The 27,205-nt window shown below is 39.1% G+C and overlaps 1 protein-coding gene across 10 annotated transcripts in view; it reads left to right on the top strand.

Moving 5' to 3' along the window:
- VPS13B (vacuolar protein sorting 13 homolog B) overlaps positions 1-27,205 on the top strand; it is a 766,991-nt gene that overhangs the window by 594,633 nt on the left and 145,153 nt on the right. For all 10 annotated transcript variants that reach the window (XM_059902238.1, XM_059902239.1, XM_059902241.1 and 7 more), the window contains exon 37: positions 12,054-12,256. In XM_059902238.1, coding sequence (XP_059758221.1) covers positions 12,054-12,256 — 203 coding nt within the window. The remainder of the gene's footprint in view (positions 1-12,053; positions 12,257-27,205) is intronic.

Below are 27,205 nucleotides of genomic sequence, written 5' to 3'. Positions count from 1 at the left end.
CTGTTGAGTGGATTAAGTGAAATATCGTACACAGAGTACCCTACACATTCCTTAGCACACATTTATTAAATTCCTCAATAAATATTAGTGTTTTTGTATCTTCCTCTCCCTCCCTCCCTCTCCCAACTCAGTCATACCACATGAATGCTGAGATCATAGAGCATTAAATTTTAGAGCTGAAAATTATCTCGGAGATCATCCTCTTTATCAAGAACACTTTTTATCCTTTTTCTCTCCATCATCCAAACACACTGTATTTAGGATAAGATAGCTAGCATGACTATACCAACCAGATACTACTGTAACCAAAAAACTTAGTACACTTCGGCCCTGTCTCCAACAAATTCATGATTTCTTTCAGGATCTTTGAAATACTTAAAATACCTCATGGACTGCCATTACTATGTGGGACTCCCTAAGTGTCAGAGAACCCTAGGTTGAGGCCTACTGAGCTAGGCCTAACTCCCTCACTTAGGGGTGCCGAGATTAAGTGATTTGTCCAGGGATACTCTGGGGTGCAGTGGGGACTGTAACACACGTCTCCTGCCTTCTGGACTTTCTATTAAACCAGTCTTTAGAAACCTGGATCATGTAGATTAATACCAGTTTCTAAGCCATTGCAGTAAATCACTTAGGAAGTCATTTTGCTTTCAACATTGTTTGAGTTGATACCAATTCTTCCATTCATGTGACTTACTTTAAAAAAAAAATTGATTCACCAGCAGTTTCCTCATTAAATTAACCAGCTACTGTATTCTTTCCTCTATGAGAAGGTTGCTCTACACTTTCCAATATGCACGGTCAGATTTGTTAGTAGGCTTTTTTTTTTTTAACATAGCCACATGATCCAATCAAGTTTTATTTTCCTAATAAACTGACACAACTGTGAAAGCAGTAAACATGGTGGCAGTAAACATTGGAGGGGAAGAAAGAGGCAAAGCGTATCCACCGTCACCCTTTGGTATTTTCAGTTCAGTTTTTCTAGGATCTGAGAGTTTTAAAACATTTCTCAAAAAAATACCTTTCCCAGACAAGGGCCAAGTATAAATAGCCAACTCAATAGACATTTTTGTCTTCCATGAGTAATTCTCCCTTTCTTCATATGAAAGAAAAATAAAATCCTATTCCTGCTACTTGTCATTTTCTTATGTCCAAAAGAAGAGGTTTGGATTAGACTAGAAGTCCCAGCTTTTACTCGCTGATAAGGACTAGATGAGAGTCCCTGAGGACTGGAAATCCCACCCATGAGAAATCTCAAGTGCTTTAGAGAAGGGATACATGTTAGCAGGTCGACCACCCAATTGGACTCTCGTTTTGAGGACTGGACTTGTTAGTAACTTTGTTGGGGAGCACCAGCACCCCTTTCAGCTTAAACATCTGTGTCCATGTAGTTCTCTGACAGTTTTGTTGTATTTTGTTTCATTTATTCATCTTATCCTATATTACAACTTACTATATAACAACAGATGCAGATATAGGCTTATTGCAAAATAGAATGTAATTAAATAGGATCTGAAACACTTACATATTCTGATCAAGAGGGGGAAAACAAGCTATTTTGATGGTTAAACTACCCAAGTGCAGGGACTTCCCTGGCGGTCCAGTGGTTAGGGCTCCGTGCTTCCACTGCAGGGCACATGGTTTCGATCCCTGGTTGGGGAACTAAGATCCTGCATGCCACATGGCACAGCCAAAAAAATAAAATAAAAATACCCAAGTGCCATTTTTATGTGCTTCAACGTAATTAGTTGAAGAAACTAGAAATGAAAAGATTTCTAATCATCTCCTTAGTGGACCAGACTTACAGAATTTTTTTTCTAGTCATCTAGTCATTTATGGTCATCTTTTTATGGATCATACTTACAAAAATTTTTCTTCCTCACTTTTTGAGTCATCCTCATGCTTCACTGTTATGCAAATCGACTTCTGGATGTATCTAACATGAGCTTGCTGATTTCCTAGTAGCCTTAGATTACTTCCAGCTGGATAAAAATACCTGGATATGCTTCGCTAGCACGTCATCATTGAGTACCCTTTCTAATGACATACAGAAGCTTGCTGTAGATTGCACTTTGCACAGTCAGCATGTAGAGAGTAGGAGCCCTAGTAAAGGTCTAGTAGAGACCGACAATGTAGGGCTGGCAGCATTTTGTAAACATTCTCCAAAGCAAGTGGTTTCCATTTATTAGTCTTCTGAAGGAGTATTTTAAAGGTCAGGAAACTGTTTGTTCCTTGAACTAAATTTTTACACTCAATGAAAAGTATGTCAGTATGCAAACAAACCAAGATTATTTCTATTTATCACACAAGTTGTTTCTGAAATTACTTCTCAATGTTGATACACCTCATTTAGTTTAATTAAGTACCTGCCATTAGTTTGCTAGAGCTGAAATTAAATATATAAACACAGATTTTTGAAAGAAGCCAGTGGAAGAGTCAGGCAGAAAAGCATTCTATTGAATGGAAGGAGGTAGAAGAGGTAATGTACTTAGTCAAAAATGACCTTATCCCACAGTCACGAAAAGCAAGGTAGGATCCTGGGTTGGATCCTGCAACAAGAAAAAGACATGAAGGGAGAAACTGGTGAAATTCAAACAAGGTCTGTGGTTTAGTTAGTAGCGTTGTATCGATGTCAATTTTCTGGCTTTCGAGACTCATTCTATAGTTGATGTAAGTTGTTAACAGTAAGGGAAGCTGCATGAAAGATACTAACTTTGCTGAAAGCCTGAAATTATTTCAAAATTAAATTTTAAAAAATGACCTGATCAGTGATTGCATAAATAGCTTGAATAATATTCATGCTTTTAAAGTTTGTGACCATTCTAAATCTTACACTTTTGTAGCATATTTCTTTAATTTTTTTCTTTCTTTTCTTCTCTCGTCATTTTTGGAAATTTAAGGGAAAAATTAAAAGTACAGAAAATGTAAAGGATAATACATCAAATGCCTATATACTCATGAGCTAGAACAAATATAAACATCTTGTCATGTTTGCTTATATGTAAACACACACACACACACACACACACACAGGGGTAGAGGAGTGGTAAAACTTCACAAAATTATTCAGCCTTTTCCAATGTTTCAATGCTAAGAAGTTAGTTTTTTATAATTTCTACTTATAGTCATTTTGTCCCACCTTGCATTATTAGTCCATTAAGAAGAAGAATAACACAGGCCTTTAACTCACTTTCTGTTGCCATTTATTCCGGATTTTGAATGTATAAGTATCCATCTTACATGAACTCTGAATATTCTCTGTGGCCCTGGGTTTATATGTGTGGTGATATATAAAATAAGATTCATTTTATCCAAAGGAAGATATTTAGTATGTTTCCTGATTGAAAAAAACAAAAAGGAAGGGATGATGTCCTATAGGCCAGCTTCTCACAGAGTAAAAGAATGGGGACAGGAGAATTAATAACTCTGTCACGAGTCCCAGGATTATTTTCATAGATTGTGGTAAAAGTGTGAACTTTGCTTTACCATTCACAAATGACCCTTTGTGTAATTTATCACCACTCTTTATTATTAAGTGATCACCATAATCTTTTATTACTGGTCATTTACACCAAGATTAAAACCACTTGAACTAACATGTTTCTCTATTATTTTGTTGTACCTTTTTAAAAATGTAGCAGGAAATGTTCAAAAGGAAACAGAGACTCTATTAAACTTAAAAACTGGTACTTGTGGGTGAACCTTTCTGTGGTGCCGCAAGTAACTGGATCCCCTCGTTGCGGAGCAAAGCCACAGCAGGCTGGTGTGTGTAGCAAGTGCAGTGGGCAGGTAGGCACATGGGGATGAGTTAAACTACTTACGTGTCTCAAAAGCAAACCACGCCTAATTTCCTAATTTCCATGTAGGTGTATGACATGAAAGAAAAGAAAGGAGACAGAAGGGACCAGGCAGGGCACGTTTATATCTGTAGGTCATGTGTTTCCGTAATGCCTTTAGACAGTGCCTGTTCCTGTATCCTCACTGCCAACATTAGCATCTTAAATTCTCAATGCCCCCTTTGTGTTCATACGAGCCCATGATCAGTGCTGGTAGACCTGAGAAATAGGCAAGTACAAACTATAAAGGATTAGAAAAAGTAAGAATAGAGTGAGGGGAAGGCTATTGGGGAAATGAAGGGGTAAAGAAAAGAACAGCGACTCAACACATAGATATTCAATTAAGTATTTGATTAGAGTGAAAGAATTGACAGCACATAAAGTGAATAAAAAGCAAAAACTAAAATTGTCTGTATGATAATAGGGAAGTATTTGTGTTTTTCAACAGTTCACTTGCTGAACAGAGTCAAAATTATAAATGTTGTTGGTTGTCTTTTTTTCCCTCTGATGCTTACTGAGATCTCAGAACTTGAGGCTAAAAAAGGAAAAATCTTGTAATGTGAAAGAAAATTGCAAATTATTCGCTTTATCTTTGTATATACCCAATATATGGTAGATAACCAGTAAACGTTGGTTGAATGAGTAATGCACGCATGCATAAATATCAAGTTGGAGGTGATCCAGTATATCCAAATTCCTTATAGACAGAAGCATGGGAGTAGCACTTATTTAAGAAATTAGGCATGGTTATGGATACCATCATAAGAAATTATCCTTAAAGCCATTATAGTAAAGAACTTCACTGAAATAGCTGACACATGGTGGCAGCCAGCAGCTCTAACACCTTCATTTTCTTGCCTTCAAAACCGGAAAGCAAGAGGAAAGGTTTCTCTCCCCAAAGTATTATTGTACCTCATTGGTTTTCATTAAGCCTCATGTTCATCCTTGAACCAGATCAAACTCCAGAGAATATCAAACCTGAAAATCTAGAAATTTCAGCAGGTTCCTAGGCCTACTAGTCTACTTTCTAGAAAACCAGTCATTAAATTCTGCTATTGCTGGAATATAGCTGTAGCTGGGTCAGTGCCTGCCTCAACTGTAAGGTCTCTTGTATTTCAGGCACACTGTGTCTCCTCCTGCCCTCCTCAGTGCTCACCTGAGTCTGACCCACCTTCTTTCTTCTTGTTTCAGGCTCCCAAATGTTTGCCCGACCATTGGCTTCCTATTTCTAGGCCATTTTCCCAAGGTCTCAGTCCCTACCTTTACCTTGACTCTCCTGAGAATTCTAGGTATCTCGTTTTCTCTACCCGAGCAAGAAAGAATAGAATTTGTATGACAGTAGGAAAATGTTCATGTGTTTAACAGTGTACACAGTAACACAAAAGCTGTCAACATTTTGATTTTTTTTATGTAAAAATGCAAGTCTAGAATTTTTTATTATATCCCTCCTCACCCTAGCTAATAAATATCAATACTTCTAGTTGTGTAACTTTGGGGAGTTAAGAAGAACCTTCCACCAACCCTACTCACGTTCTTCTTTGAGAAGGGATAAGCACTTTCTGAGGAATATACGGTAAGGAATCACGATGCAAATTTTGTCATTCCAGTTCTAGTTTTAAGGCAAAACCTCAGAAACTTAGTACAATATCAGTATTTTGAGGCCATTGCTGCACAGTAGAAATATCCAGTAAGGTTCAAATTCTGTATGTATTAAGTTACTTCTACAAAGAAGATTTTATCATATGCTTACAAATATCTTTGTATAAATGAAAAGTGCTATAGAGTGAGAAAGGTAATCTCGTTCTTCTGTATGCTCCAGAAAAAATGCTGTCAAGCCCATTCTTAATGAGACTTCTAGGGATAAATATCATCCCTTGCTTTTGATAGTCTTTTCTTTGATAGATAATTACCTTTGCTTTAATAAAGTTGTCCTTTGTTTCTGTCTTAGTCCTTTTGCTTTAATTTTGACCACTCTCTCCGAAGTGATGTTTTAGGGATGATCAGACATCAACACATCAGAAGGAGTACTCTGCAGGTTTCTCACTGTTGTAGGAAGACATTACAAATAAGAAAAGGGAATAGGCTAGAAACCAAATCCTGTGGTTTTGGATTAGAACCAGAGGTATCAGTATGAATTCATGATTTTTAATATATTTACTGATAGATACAGAAATATACATGTGTGTGTATACATGGGCAGTAGACACACATATACTTCTTAGCCCTCTCTACTGAGAGGCCCTAGAAACAGTGATACCCTAGCAGCAATGAGCATACCTACCACCCAGATTTTGGTTTCTAGATGCCATTCTTCAGCAAAAGAAACCAAAGCTCTGGAGAAATGACTGATGCCAGAGATGGGATGGGAAAAATACAACTGAGCCTGAAACATCTTGTGGCCAGAAAGTAAAGAAGTTCTCAAAAAATTATGGGGGTATATCACAGTGACACAGGAACCAACCTGAAGGGGTTCCCAATGGCCAAAGCTGGTTCAATTTAAGCAACAAAGTAAAATAAAGATAGTATTAGATTAGGACCCATAAAATAAATATCCATGAGTCCATACTGGTATAAATAAATAATTGAGCTAATAAATAGATTAAAGGGACAGCTCTTTTTACTATAGAATACTAGTTAATAATTGTAGAAGAGTAAGAGAAATAGGAAATTAACATTACCACATACCACAGTAATTATTGTTGCAGGCAAGAAGCATTAATGGATGCTAACATTAATGGGTAAAAGTTTGACGTAATAGAGGATATTTGCATAATCTGCAGATATCTCTCCACAGGATACTTACTGTTTACAAATGGAAAAATAACAACTTCACAGTGGCGAAATCTGGCAGACACCACTTTAGCCGTGTGATGAACATTAGTATTACCAGCAAGTAGTAAAACATCAATATCACTTTCCCCAGTATGATGCACAGAGAAGGGTATCAATCACTTCTCTGGTATTCTGGCCAAAAATGCATAACCTCATTCTAATGAGAAAACATCAGATAAACCCAAATTGAGAGATATTCTGCAAAATAATTGGCCTGGACTATTGAAGAGACTCAAGGTCATGAAAGACCAAAAAAAAGCTAGAGGATCTGTCACTGATTAAAGGAGACTAAGGATCCTAGATTGCATCCTGGACCAGAAGAAGGACATTAGTGAGGGAAATGGCAAAATTTAAATAAAATCTGTAGATTACTTAGTAGTGTTATGCCAAAGTGAATTTCCTGATTTCAGTGTTTGTACTATAGTTACATAGCTGGGTGAAAGATACATGAGAACTCTGTATATTTTTGCAACTTTTAGGTAGGTCTAACATTATTTCAAAATAAAAAGGGTTTAGTTTTTTTTTCTTTTTTTTTTTAGAGGAAGGGACTTGGAAAGATGGCTTCTAAGGTCTCTTCCATCCAGCATTACTATTCTGTGATACAATGATGCAAAATGAAGAATGGCAAAGATTTAAGCACTTTTCTTTCCTGCCTGTCAATTAAGAAATATATTGTGACAGCTGAAAATAGGATCAGATTCTAAACTGTCATTTAGTACAGTAGAATATGTCCTGAATAACTATTGTTTTGACTAGTCCTATACTGCATAAGATGGTCCTTGCCTCCGGGATGGTCACAATCTACTGGTGAAGGTGGTGTGGCCTTCCTTTTCAGTCACTTAGATTACTAAGGTCTCTCTTCCTTGATGTTTTAAAATAATAGAGTTGGGTAGAATGATATAGAAATTGGTAAGTCTTGGAAACCTATCTAAGAGTGAACACTCAAAGTGGGTTCCAAAATTATCCAATCTGGGTGCCTGATGAGAATGATAAATAAGATTTTAAAAAAACCCTAGGAGAGCTTTGATATTAAATACTTCTCGTGTGAGGGACCAATAGAACATTCACATTAAGATTACCATCAGATAATTGGGTATTTCATTGCAGGGTAGTATGAAGATGCATGTATTTGAGAATAAAAGGTATCGTAATTCTGACATTCCCTTAATGCTCATTTGCTAGATGACTGTACTGAATTAAGCCTATACTTGTATACTCCCATTATGACAAATTTTTGAATAATGAATTGGTGTGTTTCATTTAGCAAGTACTTACTGTTGAGAAGTAAATATTTTAGGAAATGTAATGCAGTTAAGTCAGAAATTGTGACTTCAGTTCTAAACTCCATTAATAAAAATAATTGTTGATTCTTGGGTATATGAGGGCCTGTTTCAATTTTTTAATTTACTGTTCTATTTTTTCTTTAAGTGAAGTGTAACTCTGAATCAATAAAATTGTGTAAATGAAGTGGAAGTCTTAGTGCCACTATATATTTGATGAACAAATTTAAGAAATTGATTTTCACCATCATAATTTTTAACAAGAGTCTTAACCCTAATGCTTTTGTGAGTGTGATTGTCCTCTATGGAAGATTAGAAGTTGTGTATCTTATTTCTACAGTAGGAATATACAACATATATGCAGTTTTCAAGTCTCCACAAAGTTGAAAAGCCAACATGGGTACTCTACTTTGAAACGTGTATGCTGTGGGCCTAAGGTGTTTTTTAATCTTTCATCTCTTTTTTTTTTTTCCCTTTAACATCTTTATTGGAGTATAATTGCTTTACAACGTTGTGTTAGTTTCTGCTGTATAAGAAAGTAAATCAGCTATATGCATACGTATATCCCCATATCCCCTCCCTCTTGCATCTCCCTCCCACCCTCCTTATCCCACCCCTCTAGGTGGTCTCAAAGCACCGAGCTGATCTCCCTGTGATATGCAGCTGCTTCCCACTAGCTATCCATTTTACATTTGGTAGTATATATTTGTCCATGCCACTCTCTCACTTCATCCCAGCTTACCCTTCCCCCTCCCCGTGTCCTCAAGTTCATTCTCTGCATCTTTGTCTTTATTCCTATCCTGCCCCAGGTTTATCAGAACCTTTTTTTTTTTTTTTTTTAGATTCCATATATATGGGTTAGCATATGGTATTTGTTTTTCTCTTTCTGACTTACTTCACTCTGTATGACTGACTCTAGGTCCATCCACCTCACTACAAATAACTCAATTTTGTTTCTTTTTATGGCTGAGTAATATTCCATTGTATATATGTGCCACATCTTCTTTATCCATTCATCTGTCGATGGACACTTAGGTTGCTTCCATGTCCTGGCTATTGTAAATAGTGCTACAGTGAACATTGTGGTACATGTCTCTTTTTGAATTACAGTTTTCTCAGGGTATATGCCCAGTAGTGGGATTGCTGGGTCATACGGTAGTTCTATTTTTAGTTTTTTAAGAAACCTCCATACTGTTCTCCATAGTGGCTGTTATCAATTTACATTCCCACCAACGGTGCAAGAGGGCTCCCTTTTCTCCACACCCTCTCCAGCATTTATTGTTTGTAGATTTTTTGTTGATGGCCATTTTGACTGGTGTGAGGTGATACCTCATTGTAGTTTTGGTTTGCATTTCTCTAATGATTAGTGGTGTTGAGCATCTTTTCATGTGTTTGTTGGCAATCTGTATATCTTCTTTGGAGAAATGTCTGTTTAGGTCTTCTGCCCATTTTTGGACTGGGTTGTTTTTCTAATATTGAGCTGCATGAGCTGCTTGTATATTTTGGAGATTAATCCTTTGTCAGTTGTTTCGTTTGCCAATATTTTCTCCTATTTTGAAGGTTCTCTTTTCGTCTTGTTTATGGTTTTCATTGCTGTGCAAAAGCTTTTAAGTTTCATTAGATCACATTTGTTTATTTTTGTTTTTATTTCCATTTCTCTAGGAGGTGGGTCAAAAAGGATCTTGCTGTGATTTATGTCATAGAGTGTTCTGCCTATGTTTTCCTCTAAGAGTTTTATAGTGTCTGGCCTTACATTTAGGTCTTAATCCATTTTGAGTTTATTTTGGTGTATGGTGTTAGGAAGTGTTCTAATTTCATTCTTTTACATGAAGCTGTCCAGTTTTCCCAGCACCACTTATTGAAGAGGCAGTCTTTCCTCCATTGTATACTCTTGCCTCTTTTATCAAAGATAAAGTGACCATATGTGCGTGGGTTTATCTCTGGGCTTTCTATCCTGTTCCATTGATCTGTATTTCTGTTTTTGTGCCAGTACCATACTGTCTTGATTACTGTAGCTTTGTAGTATAGTCTGAAGTCAGTGAGCCTGATTCCTCCAGCTCCATTTTTCTTTCTCAAGATTGCTTTGGCTATTCAGGGCCTTTTGTGTTTCCATACTAATTGTGAAATTTTTTGATGCAAGAGGGAGGAGATATGGGGGTATATGTATATGTATAGCTGATTCACTTTGTTATAAAGCAGAAACTAACACACCATTGTAAAACAATTGTACTCCAATAAAGATGTTAAAAAAAAAAAAGCCTTGGCTATGGGGGCAGAGTTTAGGTGGGGGGTGGAACTTAGACAGGGGTGGGGCTTTGGGTGGGGCGGGACCTAGGCGGGTTATGGGGGCCGACGTTCAAGCCTGGGGCGGGACCTCTGCTTAGGACCTGCGTGGAAGGGGGGAGGCAGCACATGGAAAGGAGGGCCTCTGGAGTGTGGGGTTCCCGAGTTTGGAGGTAGGGCCCTGAGTGAGGGTGTTTGGGTTCGGTTTAGGCTCAGCTCATCGGAGGGGGTCTCCAAATGTAGAGGTGGGGCCCTGGGTGTGGTGTAGGGGCGGGGCTTGGGCTCTGCGCGGCAAGAGGAAGGCTCCGAGGGCAGAGGATTAGGCCCAGGAGCCCAAGAGGCTTCCCGGTGCCTAAGTGGACAGGGAAGGCACTGGCCCCGTTCCCTTCCGTTCCTTCATGTCCCCCCACCCCCCACCATCTCCCCCATGGCCACTGGACCCCTAACTGTGGGTGCGTCCCTCTGGATGTAGGAACTCCTCCCCTCCCCCTGCTGCCTCTCAGGGGTGCAGGTCCTGGAGGTCTGACCTTTACTTTTGCTCCCCCTTCCCTCCCTCCTGCTCCCTCAGGACCCTCGTGGCTGGAGGGGGCCTCTGTCAGCAGAGGATCAGGCCCCGGGATCTCAGCAGTTCCTAGGGGTCCAAGTAGGCAGGGGAAACCTGGCCATGCTGCCTTTTGATCCTCTGCCCTCCCAATGGTTCCCCAATTTCCCACTTCCAGTGTGGGATCCCTTCCTCTCCCCCAGCAGCCCCTCAGGGGCACCAGTCCCACCCTGCCTCCACTTCTCCTCCCCCTTCACTCCCCCCACACCCCATGTACTACCCAGTCGCTGGGGGTTCCTCCCGTCCCCTTAGGTGTCCGTGATCCCCCACCAGTATCTGGTAGGTGCCCTAGTTGTGAGGAGACAGGAATTCCGCGTCCTCCTACTACGGCATCTTGACTCCCTCTTTCATCTCTTTTAAGGATCAAATATCATTAGAAAAATAAGCCATGGGCATTACATACGTGGTCTGGTGAAATTCAATATTCACAATGACAATTCAGAATATGAACTCCTTAGGGGAAAGTTAACCCACCACTCTAACTTTGCATTGAAATATCTTAAAGTGTGCCATTGGTTTTATGAAAAGGTTTTGATCTACACTTCAAGTTTAAGTTCAAAAGAAAAGCTACATTTTAAAGTGTATTCCTTTTCTGGGTATATTTACTTTGAACTATAGCATATAGTTTTTCTCATAAATCTAACCTGCCACTATCTGTTTTTAAGACTTTGTAAACTTCAAGTGGTTATGATGTGTGAAGTTTGGATTAAACTAAAATTTTTAGAAAACACATGTTATATATTTTGATTGTTTTGAATTTTAACATGGGCCAGTCAAAAACTTGAGTGTCTCACAAAGTAATATACTGTACTCTGTTACTACAAGAAATCACAGAAAATTGCCCTCTCCCATCATGTTAACAATAGACAAATGAAGCAGCTGTTCTCATTCTTAAATGTAGTGTTTGAAAAACTTGCACAATTTAATGAAAATGTCTCTACTCATGAAACTTAAAATGCTCACACATGGAAAAAGTCATAACGTTTTGGCAAATATTGCTTTGTTAGGAATGTGAGTGAGGTATACCTGCTTCATAACTAGAATTCTATATAAATGGCATGAAACTGTGGGGAAAAACCAACTGAAAAGAAAACTCTGACAAAGGATGAGTTAATACTCTTAAAAAATGCAGATAGTTCTTGCCCGAACATACTTTTTCTTTGACAAGGAAGAATTATAACATATACCCCTCTCCATCTCTTCCTTTTTTTTTTTCCCCAGGTGTAATTCTTGGATCATCATTTCTACTCAGCGTAAATGATTTTCTCCTTAAAACAAGTCTCAAAGAAAGAAGTCGGATTCTGATAGGACCATGTTGTGCTACTGCCAATCTGGAAGCTAAATGGTGTAAACACAGTGGCAATCCAGGCCCAGAACAGTCCATACCAAAAATATCCATTGATTTAAGAGGAGGTCTGCTGCAGGTCTGTTGGGATTGGCCCCATTTTTACCATAAGTTTTAAACTAGCCTTTGTTTATTGTTTGAACTGTTTCATTAAATTTTAAATCTTGGTGTGGTGAGAAAAGGGTATTGTCAGATTGCTGTTTTACTAAACTTTTTTAACAGCTTTATTGAGATATAATTCACAAACCATACAGTTCACCTAATTAAGGAATACGATTCAGTGGTTTTTTACTATATTCACAGAGTCGTGTGGTCATCACAACAATCCATTTTAAAACATTTTCACACACCCACCTCCAAAACCCTTTATCCATTAGCATTCACTCCCCATTATCCTCCAATTCCCTCTCCACAAATAGGCAACCACTAACTATTTTCTGTCTCTACATATTTGACTCTTCTGGACATTTCATGTAAATGGAATCATATGAAATGTGGTCTTTTGTGAATGGCTTCTTTCACTTAGCATCATGTTTTCAAGGTTCATTCATGTTTTTGCAGGTGCCACTGCTTTATTCCTTTTTATGACCAAATAATACTCCATTGTATGGATATACCTCATTTTATTTATCCATTCAGCAATTGATGGATGTTTAGATTCTTTCCACTTTTAGCTATTATGAATCATGCTGCTGTGAACATTTGTGTACAAGTTTTGTGTGGACATGTTTGGAATTGCTGAGTCAATAAACTTTTTTCTATGTGTAGACTTTTCTAATTACAAAGTAGTCAGCCTGTCTCAAGCAGTGTCATCAGCAGTAATATAAGAACCATTTCCTAATGACAGGTCATTAGCTATTATGATGTCTGATTGCTAACATGGTATATAACCTTACATTGCAACCTTTTATGCATTTGATTTGCAGCCAAGTATTGAATGTGTGAGGGTATCCAACTTATTTCTTGATATTTTCTATTTGGATAGAATTTGAATGTGTTCTTTTTTTTTTTAACATCTTTATTGGAGTATAATTGCTTTACAATGGTGTGTTAATTTCTGCTGTATAACAAAGTGAATCACCTATACATAAACATATATCCCCATATCACATCCCTCTTGCATCTCCCTCCCAAACTCCCTAACCTACCCCTCTAGGTGGGCACAAAGCACTGAGCTGATCTCCCTGTGCTATGCAGCTGCTTCCCACTAACTATCTATTTTACATTTGGTAGTATATATATATGTCCATGCCACTCTCTCACTTCGTCGCAGCTTACCCTTCCCCCTCCCCATGTCCTCAAGTCCATTCTCTACATCTGCGTCTTTATTCTGGTCCTGCCCCTAGGTTTGTCAAAACCATTTTTTTTTTAGATTCCATATATATGTGTTAGCATATGGTATTTGTGTTTCTCTTTCTGACTTACTTCACTTTGTATGACACACTCTAGGTCCAACCACTTCACTACAAATAACTCAATTTCGTTCCTTTTTATGGCTGAGTAATATTCCATTGTATATATATGCCACATCTTCTTTATCCATTCATCTGTCGATGGACACTTAGGTTGCTTCCATGTCCTGGCTATTGTAAATAGAGCTGCAGTGAACATTGTGGTACATGACTTTTATTGAATTATGGTTTTTGCAGGGTATATGCCCAATAGTGGGATTGCTGGGTCGTATGGTAGTTCCATTTTTAGTTTTTTAAGGAACCTCCATACTGTTCTCCATAGTGGCTGTATCAATTTACATTCCCACCAACAGTGCAAGAGGGTTCCCTTTTCTCCACATGCTCTCCAGCATTTATTATTTGTAGATTTTTTGATGATGGCCATTCTGACCTGTGTGAGGTGATACCTCATTGTAGTTTTGATTTGCATTTCTCTAATGATTAGTGATGTTGAGCATCTTTTCATGTGTTTGTTGGCAATCTGTATATCTTCTTTGGAGAAATGTCTATTTAGGTCTTCTGCCCATTTTTGGATTGGGTTGTTTGTTTTTTTGATATTGAGCTGCATGAGCTGCTTGTATATTTTGGAGGTTAATCCTTTGTCAGTTACTTCGTTTGCAAATATTTTCTCCCATTCTGAGGGTTGTCATTTCGTCTTGTTTATGGTTTTCATTGCTGTGCAAAAGCTTTAAGTTTCATTAGGTCCCATTTGTTTACTTTTGTTTTTATTGCGATTTCTCTAGGAGGTGGGTCAAAAAGGATCTTGCTGTGATTTATGTCAGAGTGTTCTGCCTATGTTTTCCTCTAAGAGTTTGATAGTGTCTGGCCTTGCATTTAGGTCTTTAATCCATTTTGAGTTTATTTTTGTGTATGGTGTTAGGGAGTGTTCTAATTTCATTCTTTTACATGTAGCTCTCCAGTTTTCCCGGCACCACTTATTGAAGAGGCTGTCTTTTTTCCATTGTATATTATTGCCTCCTTTATCAAAAATAAGGTGACCATGTGTGTGTGGGTTTATCTCTGGGCTTTCTATCCTGTTCCATTGATCTATATTTCTGTTTTTGTGCCAGTACCATACTGTCTTGATTACTATAGCTTTGTAGTATAGTCTGAAGTCCAGGAGCCTGATTCCTCCAGCTCTGTTTTTCTTTCTCAAGACTGCTTTGGCTATTCGGGGTCTTTTGTGTTGCCATACAAATTGTGAAATTTTTTGTTCTAGTTCTGTGAAAAATGCCATTGGTAGTTTGTTTTTTGTTGGTTTTTTTTTCCATTTTGACTTTTAATTGTAATATTCTCCTTAATAGCCAAAGCAGATGTCACCATTAATGATGTTAGTGTTTCTCTAGGTATGAGAAGATGCAAGAATTTCAGCTCAAAAAATCTTCTCCTGAAAATATCTAACTATCTGAAGGCCTGTTCTACCAGTTTTTCCCAGAGCAGAGACTGCCTCATTCCTGATCTCCACTCTGAACTCCTTTAGGGGGTGTTGAAGGTCAGCAGCTTCAGTGGCTCATGATTTAATCTTTGTAGAGGCAGACAGCAAGTACCAATGGCAAGTGCCAATTTCCAGTCAGCAGGGCCCCTTCATGGTCTTAAATTTGACCATGGTTTGGGGGGCATTTCATGACCATTTCATTCCATGGTGCTAGGAATGGTCATTCCCAGGCCTGGCAAAGAGTCTTCTGATAGGCTACTCAATGTGCTTTTACTGGACTAGGCCTTAGGAGTAGCCAAAAAATCTCTGGACCACCTGTCTTACTAGTCTGTTACAGTCCAGGAAAATATTCCGTTGTTGCTTCTTCCCATATCTAGAGTTACACTGTTACCATCATTGATCTTACATGGAACCATATATCATCATTTTATGACAGGCTCAGTCACACATTTGGTAATGTAAGAAACAACAATTTTGTAAAACAGGTGAAATACAAATAACATAGCTAGCAGTATTAGAGAAGTCATAAGTAAGAATTAAGCGAGCTTCCATTAGGTGTGGCCCAGTATATCCCAGGTTGTCTGACTTAGTCTGTTCTGTACCAATCCTTATCTTTAAGGTAAATTATATATTGGCACTGTCCATAAGGCACCCCGCCCAGTTTCCTAGTGTTACTAGACTGATTATCCTTACTCTGATTTAATTGTTCCCAACATAGAGGAGCCTTTAAACTTAAATTACCATGGCCTGGTGTTAACTACATAACTCTATCCCATAATTGTGGGAGGTCTTATTCCTTGACTGAAATTTTGCTTGTTGCTATGATTGAGCCTGAGTAATAAAGAAAAATTTATGGCCAGAGTCAGAGTAGGATCATTAATTGGCTAGGTGAGGGGATCCCACCTAGTAATATTAATAGTGGCCTAAATAGGACTATAATTTCTCTCTTCTAGAATAAATTTCCTAAGAGCCAACCAGTTTGAGCCTAGTAGTAGTTACCAAGGTAACCCAGAAGTACTAGACACAGGTAACTGGCCACAAACCCAACAACTGGATTGATTTTTAAAACTAGCATAGGATCGTGCCCCTGATAGGAAAACATTTGATTCATATGCAAGGGTCCAAGAAGTCAAGAAAACATTATAAATGATCATACGAGTCAGGTCCAGGATCTTGGGCAAGCTGTCTACTTCTGATGTCGTCTTCTTCTCATCCTGGTATGAGTGTAGTTTCTCTTTTGTTTGAGCATTGTTTTAAGGTGATTTTAAGGTCAGCCACACTCTCCATAGGCCAGTCCACTGCAAGGGCCCTTTTTGAGTGGAAATTAATCCAGGAGTCATTCCCTTCAGTTTCACTGTGCATGAGCTAGTTAAGAGTACCTGATAAGTGTCCTTCCATCCAGGTTGGAGATAGTCTTTAAATTATGTCTGTTCCAGCATGCATAATCTCCTGGTACCAGGTCCTGGGGCATCTGATCTTCATTCAAAGATAGATTACTGAGATAAACTTCAGAAACAAACTTAGAGTGTCCTTCAATTAAACTTTACATTAATATAGCATGACAGCAAGGAACTACCTGGGAGATAAGTCTTAATAAATATAGACCCCCCCATTAACAAAACCGGAATTTAATACTCACTGAAACATAATATTTTTCTCTCTAAAATTACCCTCATTTTTACCAAATATAACCAAACTAAGAGTAGTTTGTTTGCATAATAAGTCTGGTTTCAATAAACTTGGCCTGATGATTTATATAACTATGATGATATAGACTTTTTGTGTGTGTGTGTGAAATTTTTATAAGGAGTCTCATACTGAACTTTTAAAAGATCTCTCAGGACTAGGAAAGTCATACCAAGGGCTTATCACACATTTTGCGAAACAGATCTAGGTGAATTTCTCACTTTTCTTTTCTTTTTTTTTTTTTTTTAATTTTGAATTTTATTTTATTTTTTTATACAGCAAGTTCTTATTAGTCATCAATTTTATACATATCAGTGTATACATGTCAATCCCAATCGCCCAATTCATCACACCACCCCCCCACCCCCCCGCGGCTTTCCCCCCTTGGTGTCCATACGTGTGATCTCTACATCAATGTCTCAATTTCTGCCCTGCAAACCAGTTCATCTGTACCATTTTTCTAGGTTCCACATATATGCGTTAATATACGATATTTGTTTTTCTCTTTCTGACTTACTTCACTCTGTATGACACTCTCTAGATCCATCCACGTCTCAACAAATGACCCAATTTCATTCCTTATTATGGCTGAGTAGTATTCCATTGTGTATATGTACCACATCTTCTTTATCCATTCGTCTATCGATGGGCATTTAGGTTGCTTCCATGACCTGGCTATTGGAAATAGTGCTGCAATGAACATTGGGGTACATGTGTCTTTCTGAATTATGGTTTCCTCTGGGCATATGCCCAGTAGTGAGATAGCTGGATCATATGGTAATTCTATTTTTAGTTTTTTAAGGAACCTCCATACTGTTCTCCAGAGTGGCTGTATCAATTTACATTCCCACCAACAGTGCAAGAGGGTTCCCTTTTCTCCACACCCTCTCCAGCACTTGTTGTTTCTAGATTTTCTGATGATGCCCATTCCAACTGGTGTGAGGTGATACCTCATTGTAGTTTTGGTTTGCATTTCTCTAATAATGAGTGATATTGAGCAGCTTTTCATGTGCTTCTTGGCCAACTATATGTCCTCTTTGGAGAAATGTCTATTTAGGTCTTCTGCCCATTTTTGAATTGGGTTGTTTGTTTTTTTAATATCGAGCTACATGAGGTGTTCATATATTTTGGAGATTAATCCTTTGTCCGTTGATTCGTTTGCAAATATTTTCTCCTATTTTGAAGGTTTTCTTTTCGTCTTGTTTATGGTTTCCTTTGCTGTGCAAAAGCTTTGAAGTTTCATTAGATCCCATTTGTTTATTTTTGCTTTTATTTCCATTTCTCTAGGAGGTGGATCAAAAAAGATCTTGCTGTCATTTATGTCAAAGAGTGTTCTTCCTATGTTTTCCTCTAAGAGTTTTATAGTGTCCGGCCTTACATTTAGGTCTTTAATCCATTTTTAGTTTATTTTTGTGTATAGTGTTAGGGAGTGTTCTAATTTCATTCTTTTACATGTAGCTGTCCAGTTTTCCCGGCACCACTTATTGAAGAGACTGTCTTTTCTCCATTGTATATCCTTGCCTTCTTTGTCATAGATTAGTTGACCATAGGTGTGTGGGTTTACCTCTGGGCTTTCTATCTTGTTCCATTGATCTGTGTTACTGTTTTTGTGCCAGTACCATATTGTATTGATTACTGTAGCTTTGTAGTATAGTCTGAAGTCAGGGGGTCTGATTCCGCCAGCTCCGTTTTTTTACCTCATGACTGCTTTCGCTATTCAGGGTCTTTGGTGTCTCCATACAAATTTTAAGATTTTTTGTTCTAGTTCCGTAAAAAATGCCATTGGTAATTTGATAGGGATTGCATTGAATCTGTAGATTGCTTTGGGGAGTAGAGTCATTTTCACAATATTGATTCTTCCAATCCAAGAACATGGTATATCTCTCCATCTGTTGGTATCGTCTTTAATTTCTTTCATCAGTGTCTTATAGTTTTCTGCATACAGGTCTTTTGTCTCCCTAGGTAAGTTTATTCCTAGGTATTTTATTCTTTTTGTTGCAACGGTAAATGGGAGTGTTTCCTTAATTCCTCTTTCAGATTTTTCATCATTAGTGTATAGGAATGCAAGAGATTACTGTGCATTAATTTTGTATCCTGCAACTTTACCAAATTCATTGATTAGCTCTAGTAGTTTTCTGGTGGCATTTTTAGGATTCTCTATGTATAGTATCATGTCATCTGCAAACACTGACAGTTTTACTTCTTCTTTTCCCATTTGTATTCCCTTTTTTCTTTTTCTTCTCTGATTGCCATGGCTAGGACTTCCAAAACTATGTTGAATAATAGTGGTGAGAGTGGACATCCTTGTCTCATTCCTTATCTTAGAGGAAATGCTTTCAGTTTTTCACCATTGAGAATGATGTTTGCTGTGGGTTTGTCGTATATGACCTTTATTATGTTGAGGTAGGTTCCCTCTATGCCCACTTTCTGGAGAGTTTTTATCATAAATGGGTGTTGAATTTTGTCAAAAGCTTTTTCTGCATCTATTGAGATGATCATATGGTTTTTCAGTTTGTTAATATGATGTGTCACATTGTTAATCAATTTTTTAATGTGGTGTATCACATTGATTGATTTGCTTATATTGAAGAATCCATGCATCCCTGGGATAAATCCCACTTGATCATGGTGTATGATCCTTTTAATGTGTTGTTGGATTCTGTTTGCTAGTATTTTGTTAAGGATTTTTGCATCTACATTCATCTGTGATATTGGTCTGTAATTTTCTTTTTTTGTAGTATCTTTGTCTGGTTTTGGTATCAGAGTGATGGTGGCCTCATAAAATGAGTTTGAGAGTGTTCCTTCCTCTGCAATTTTTTGGAAGAGTTTGAGAAGGATGGGTGTTAGCTCTTCTCTAAATGTTTGACACAATCCACCTGTGAAACCATCTGGTCCTGGACTTTTGTTTGTTGGAAGATTTTAAATCACAGTTTCAATTTCATTACTTGTGATTGGTCTGTTCATATTTTCTGTTTCTTCCTGGTTCAGTCTTGGAAGGTTATACCTTTCTAAGAATCTGTCCATTTCTTCCAGGTTGTCCATTTTATTGGCATAGAGTTGCTTGTAGTAGTCTCTTAGGATGCTTTGTATTTCTGCAGTGTCTGTTGTAACTTCTTTTTCATTTCTAATTTTATTGATTTGAGTCCTCTCCTTCTTTTTCTTGATGAGTCTGGCTAATGGGTTATCAATTTTGTTTATCTTCTCAAAGAACCAGCTTTTAGTTTTATTGATCTTTGCTATTGTTCTCTTTGTTTCTATTTCATTTATTTCTGCTCTGATCTTTATGATTTCTTTCCTTCTGCTAACTTTGGGTTTTGTTTGTTCTTCTTTCTCTAGTTCCTTTAGGTGTAAGGTTAGATTGTTTATTTGAGATTTTTCTTCTTTCTTCAGGTAGGCTTGTATAGCTATAAACTTCCCTCTTAGAACTGCTTTTGCTGCATCCCATAGGTTTTGGATCATCGTGTTTTCATTGTCATTTGTCTCTAGGTATTTTTTGATTTCCTCTTTGATTTCTTCAGTGATCTCTTGGTTATTTAATAATGTACTGTTTAGCCTGCATGTGTTTGTGTTTTTTACATTTTTTCCCTGTAATTGATTTCTAATCTCATAGCGTTGTGGTCAGAAAAGATGCTTGATATGATTTCAATTTTCTTAAATTTACTGAGGCTTGATTTGTGACCCAAGACGTGATCTATCCGGGAGAATGTTCCGTGCGCACTTGAGAAGAAAGTGTAATCTGCTGTTTTTGGATGGAATGTCCTATAAATATCAATTAAATCTATCTGGTCTATTGTGTCATTTAAAGCTTCTGTTTCCTTATTTGTTTTCATTTTGGATGATCTGTCTATTGTTGTAAGTGAGGTGTTAAAGTCCCTCACTATTATTGTGTTACTGTCAATTTCCTCTTTTATAGCTGTTAGCAGTTGCCTTATGTATTGAGGTGCTCCTATGTTGGGTGCATATATATTTATAGTGGTTATATCTTCTTCTTGGATTGATCCCTTGATCATTATGTAGTGTCCTTCCTTGTCTCTTGTAACATTCATTTTAAAGTCTATTTTATCTGATATGAGTATTGCTACTCCAGCTTTCTTTTGATTTCCATTTGCATGGAATATCTTTTTCCATCCCCTCGCTTTCAGTCTGTATGTGTCCCTAGGTCTGAAGTGGGTCTCTTTTATTAGACAGCCTATATATGGACCTTGTTTCTGTATCCATTTAACAAGTCTGTGTCTTTTGCTTGGAGCATTTAATCCATTCACGTTTAAGGTAATTATCGATATGTATGTTCCTATGACCATTTTCTTAATTGTTTTGGGTTTGTTTTTGTAGGTCCTTTTCTTCTCTTGTGTTTTCCACTTAGAGAAGTTCCTTTAGCATTTGTTGTAGAGCTGGTTTGATGGTGCTGAATTCTCTGAGCTTTTGCTTGTCTGTAAAGCTTTTGATTTCTCCATCGAATCTGAATGAGATCCTTGCGGGGTAGAGTAATCTTGGTTGTACGTTTTTCCCTTTCATCACTTTAAGTATACCATGCCACTCCCTTTTGTCTTTTAGAGTTTCTGCTGAGAAATCTGCTGTTAACCTTATGGGAGTTCCCTTGTATGTTATGTGTCGTTTTTCCCTTGATGCTTTCAATAATTTTCTTTCTCTTTAATTTTTGCCAATTTGATTACGATGTGTCTCACCATGTTTCACCTTGGGGTTATCCTGTATGGGACTCGCTGCGCTTCCTGGACTTGGGTGGCTATTTCCTTTCCCATGTTCGGGAAGTTTTCGACTATAATCTCTTCAAAATTTTCTCTGCTCCTTCCTCTCTCTCTTCTCCTTCTGGGACCCCTATAATGCGAATGTTGTTGCATTTAATGTTGTCCCAGAAGTCTCTTAGGCTGTCTTCATTTCTTTTCATTCTTTTTTCTTTATTCTGTTCCACAGCAGCGTATTCCACCATTCTGTCTTCCAGGTCACTTATCCGTTCTTCTGCCTCAGTTATTCTTCTATTGATTCCTTCTAGTGTTGTTTTGATTTCAGTTATTTTATTGTTCATCTCTGTTTGTTTGCTCTTAGTTCTTCTAGGTCTTTGTTAAACATTTCTTGCACCTTCTCGATCTTTGCCTCCATTCTTTTTCCGAGGTCCTGGATCATCTTCACTATCATTATTCTGAATTCTTTTACTGGAAGGTTGCCTATCTCCACTTCATTTAGTTGTTTTTCTGGGGTTTTATCTTGTTCCTTCATCTGGTACATACCCCTCTGCCTTTTCATCTTGTCTATCTTTCTGTGAATGTGGTTTTTGTTCCACAGGCTGCAGGATTGTAGTTCTTGTTTCTGCTGTCTGCCCTCTGGTGGATGAGGCTATCTAAGAGGCTTGTGCAAGTTTCCTGATGGGAGGGACTGGTGGTGGGTAGAGCTGACTGTTTCTCAGGTGGGCAGAGCTCAGTAAAACTTTAATCCGCTTAACTGCTGATGGGTGGGGCTGGATTCCCTGCCTGTTGGTTGTTTGGCCTGAGGCAACCCAACTCTGGAACCTACCTGGTCTCTTTGGTGGGGCTAATGGCAGACTCTGGGAGGCTTCACACTAAGGGGTACTTCTCAGAACTTCTGCTGCCAGTGTCCTTGTCCCCACTGTGAGCCACAGCCACCCCCCCCCCCCGTCTGCAGGAGACCCTCCAACACTAGCAGGTAGGTCTGGTTCAGTCTCCCCTGGGGTCACTGCTCCTTCCTCTGGGTCCCGATGCACACACAACTTTGTGTGTGCCCTCCAAGAGTGGAGTCTCTGTTTTCCCCCAATCCTGTCAAAGTCCTGCAATCAAATCCCACTAGCCTTCAAAGTCTGATTCTCTATGAATTCCTCTTCCCATTCCCGGACCCCCAGGTTGGGAAGCCTGACGTGGGGCTCAGAACCTTCACTCCAGTGGATGGACTTCTGTGGTATAAGTGTTCTCCAGTCTGTGAGTCACCCACCCAGGAGTTATGGGATTTCATTTTCCTGTTATTGCGCCCCTCCTACTGTCTCGTTGTGGCTTCTCCTTTGTCTTTGGATGTAAGGTATCTTTTTTGTTGAGTTCCAGTGTCCTCTTGTCGATGATTGTCCACCAGCTATTTGTGATTCTGGTGTTCTCACAAGAGGGAGTGAGAGCACGTCCTTCTACAACGCCATCTTGGTTCAGGGCTCGCCATTGGTAGTTTGATAGGGATTCCATTGAATCTGTAGGTTGCTTTGTGTAGTATAGTCATTTTCACAATGTTGATTCTTCCAATTCAAGACACGGTATATCTCTCCATCTGTTTGTATCATCTTTAATTTCTTTCATCAGTGTCTTATAGTTTTCTGCATACAAGTCTTTTGTCTCCTCATGTAGGTTTATCCCTAGGTATTTTATTCTTTTTGTTGCAATGGTAAATGGGAGTGTTTCCTTAATTTCTCTTTCAGACTTTTCATCATTAGTGTATAGGAATGCAAGAGATTTCTGTGCATTAATTTTGTATCCTGCTACCTCACCAAATTCGTTGATTAGCTCTAGTAGTTTTCTGGTAGCATCTTTAGGATTCTGTATGTATCTCCAGGATAGATCACATCTTGGGTCACAAATCAAGCCTCAGTAAATTTTCTTCAGTGATCTCTTGGCTATTTAGTAGTGTATTGTTTAACCTCCATGTATTTATATTTTTTACAGATTTTTCCTGTACTTGACATCTAGTCTCATAGCGTTGTGGTCTGAAAACATACTTGATATGCTTTCAGTTTTCTTAAATTTACCAAGGCTTGATTTGTGACCCAAGATAGGATCTATCCTGGAGAATGTTCCATGAGCACTTGAGAAGAAAGTGTATTCTGTTTTTTTGGATAGAATGTCCTATAAATACCAATTAAGTCCATCTTGTTTAATGTATCATTTAAAGCTTGTGTTTCCTTATTTATTTTCTTTTTGGATGATATGTCCATTGGTGAAAGTGGGGTGTTAAAGTCCCCTACTATGATTGTGTTACTGTCGATTTCCCCTTTTATCGCTGTTAGCATTTGCTTTAAGTATTGAGATGCTCCTATGTTGTTTGAACAAATATTTACAATTGTTATATTTTCTTCTTGGATTGATCCCGGGGTCATTATGTAGTGTCCTTCTTTGTCTCTTGTAATAGTCTTTATTTTAAAGTCTTTTTTGTCTGATATGAGAATTGCTACTCCAGCTTTCCTTTGATTTCCATTTGCATAGAATGTCTTTTTCCATCCCCTCACTTTCAGTCTATATGTGTCCCTAGGTCTGAAGTGGGTCTCTTGTAGACAGCATATATATGGGTCTTGTTTTTGTATCCACTCAGCCAGTCTGTGTCTTTTGGTTGGAGCATTTAATCTATTTACATTTTAGGTAGTTATCAATATGTGTGTTCCTATTAATTTTCTTAATTGTTTTGAGTTTGTTATTGTAGGTCTTTTTCTTCTCTTGTGTTTCCTGCCTAGAGAAGTTCCTTTAGGATTTATTGTAAAGCTGGTTTGGTAGTGCTGAATTCTCTTAGCTTTTGCTTGTCTGTAAAGCTTTTAATTTCTCCATTGAATCTGAATGAGACCCTTGCTGGGTAGAGTAATCTTGTTTGTAGGTTTTTCTCTTTCATTACTTTAAATGTGTCCTGCCATTCCCTTCTGGCTTGCAGAGTTTCTGCTCAAAGATCAGCTGTTAACCTTATGGGGATTCCCTTGTATGTTATTTGTTGCTTTTCCCTTGCTGCTTTTAATATTTTTTCTTTGTATTTAATTTTTGATAGTTTGCTTAATATGTGTCTTGGCGTGTTTCTCCTTGGATTTATCCTGTATGGGACTCTCTGTTCTTCCTCGACTTGATTGACTATTTCCTTTCCCATATTAGGGAAGTTTTCAACTATAATCTGTTCAAATAGTTTCTCAGTCCCTTTCTTTTTCTCTTCTTCTCCTGGGACCCCTATAATTCGAATGTTGGTGCCTTTAATGTTGTCCCAGAGGTCTCTGAGACTGTCCTCAATTCTTTTCATTCTTTTTTCTTTATTCTGCTCTGCAGTAGTTATTTCTCGTCCTTTATCTTCCAGGTCACTTATCCGTTCTTCTGCCTCAGTTATTCTGCTATTGATTCCTTCTAGAGAATTTTTAATTTCATTTTTTGTGCTGTTCATTATTGTTTGTTTGCTCTTTAGTTCTTCTAGGTCCTTGTTAAACGTTTCTTGTATTTTCTTCATTCTATTTCCAAGATTTTGGATCATCTTTACTATCATTACTCTGAATTCTTTTTCAGGTAGGCTGCCTATTTCCTCTTTATTTGTTTGGTCTGGTGTGTTTTTACCTTGCTCCTTCATCTGCTGTGTATTTCTCTGTCTTCTCATTTTGCTTAACTTACTGTGTTTGGGGTCTCCTTTCTGCAGGCTGCAGGTTCGTAGTTCCTGTTGTTTTTGGTGTCTGTACCCAGTGGCTAAGGTTGGTTCAGTGGTTTGTGTAGGCTTCCTGGTGGAGGGGACTGGTGCCTGTGTTCTGGTGGATGAGGCTGGATCTTGTCTTTCTGGTGGGGAGGACTGTGTCCGGTGGTGTGTTTTGGAGTGTCTCTGAAGTTGCTATGATTTTAGGCAGCTTCTCTGCTAATGAGTAGGGTTGTTTTCCTGTCTTGCTAGTTGTTTGGCATAGGGTGTCCAGCATTCTAGCTTGCTGGTCGTTGAGTGGAGCTGGGTCTTAGTGTTGAGATGGAGATCTCTTAGAGAGCTTTCGCTGTTTGATATTACGTGGGGCCAGGAGGTCTCTGGTGGACCAATGTCCTGAACTTGGCTCTGTCACCTCAGAGGCTCAGGCCTGACACCCAGCTGGAGCACCAAGACTCTGTCAGCCACCCTGCTCAGAAGAAAAGGGAGAAAAAAAAAAAAGAAAGAAAGAAAAAAAATAGTAAATAAATTAAAGTTATTAAAATAAAAAATAGACAGACTAGTTGGCTCCGGGGAGGCGGCAGCGGCGGGGGTGCGGCCGGGGCTGGACCCCTGCCCGGGGCTCGGCGGCTGGGCGGACAGGAGAGCGGCGGGCGAAGTCGCGTCTGCATGTGCGGCACAGCCCCGGCATAGCCCGGGGCTGCCAGTGCCCGCCGCGCCATTGTTGGGGGAGGGGGTAAAAGAAAAAAATAAATAAATAAATAAAAAATAAAAAGTAATATATTATTGAATAGAAAAATATTTTAAAGTAGTAAAAAAAAAAAAAAAAGAAAGAGAGAGAGAGCATCCAAACGAGAAAACAGATCCACCAATGATAACAAGCTCTAAAAACTGTACAAAAAAAAAAATGGACAGACAGAACCCTAAGACAAATGGTAAAAGCAAAGCTATACAGACAAAGTCACACAAAGAAGCATACACATACACACTCACAAAAGGAGAAAAAGGAAAAATATATATATACATTAAAAAATTTTAAAAAGGAAGAGAGCAACCAAATCAATAAACAGATCTACCAATGGTAATAAGCTGTAAATACCAAACTAAGATAAACATAAAACCAGAAACAAATTAGGTGCAGAAAACAAACCCCAAGTCTACAGTTGATCCCAAAGTCCACCGCCTCAATTTTGGGATGATTCGTTGTCTATTCAGGTATTCCATAGATGCAGGGTACATCAAGTTGATTGTGGAGATTTAATCTGCCCCTCCTGAGGCTGCTGGGAGAAATTTCCCTTTCTCTTCTTTGTTCACACAGCTCCTGGGGTTCAGCTTTGGATTGGGCCCCGCCTCTGCGTGTAGGTCGCCTGAGGGTGTCTGTTCCCCACCCAGACAGGACAGGGTTAAAGCAGCAGCTGATTAGGGGGCTTTGGCTCACTCAGGCCAGGGTGAGGGAGGAGTACAGAATGCGTGTGGAGCCTGTGGCGGCAGAGGCCGGCGAGACATTGCAACAGCCTGAGGCACACCTTGTGTTCTCCTGGGGAAGTTGTTCCTGGATCACGGGACCCTGGCAGTGGCGGGCTGCACAGCCTCCAGGGAGGGGAGGTGTGGATAGTGACCTGTGCTTGCACAGAGGCTTTTTGGTGGCGGCAGCAGCAGCCTTAGCATTTCATGCCCGTCTCTGGCGTCCAGGCTGATAGCCACAGCTCGCGCCTACCTCTGGGGCTCGTTTAGGCAGTGCTCTGAATCCCCTCCCCTCACGCACCCCAAAACATTGGTCTCTTGCCTCTTCGGCAGCTCCAGACCTTTTCCCGTACTCCCTCCCGGCTAACCATGGCGCGCTAGCCCCCTTCAGGCTGTGTTCACGCAGCCGACCCCAGTCCTCTCGCAGGGATCCGACCTCCGAAGCCCGAGCCTCAGCTCCCAGCCCCCACCCGCCCTGGCGGGTGAGCAGACAAGCCTCTCGGGCTGGTGAGTGCTGCTCGGCACTGATCCTCTGTGCGGGAATCTCTCCACTTTGCCCTCTGCACCCCTGTTGCTGTGCTTTCCTCCATGGCTCCGAAGCTTCCCCCACCACCCCCCA

This window comes from Balaenoptera ricei, chromosome 17, assembly GCF_028023285.1.
Source record: "Balaenoptera ricei isolate mBalRic1 chromosome 17, mBalRic1.hap2, whole genome shotgun sequence".
NCBI classification, from domain to species: domain Eukaryota; kingdom Metazoa; phylum Chordata; class Mammalia; order Artiodactyla; family Balaenopteridae; genus Balaenoptera; species Balaenoptera ricei.
This window is presented reverse-complemented; position numbering and strand designations above follow the sequence as displayed.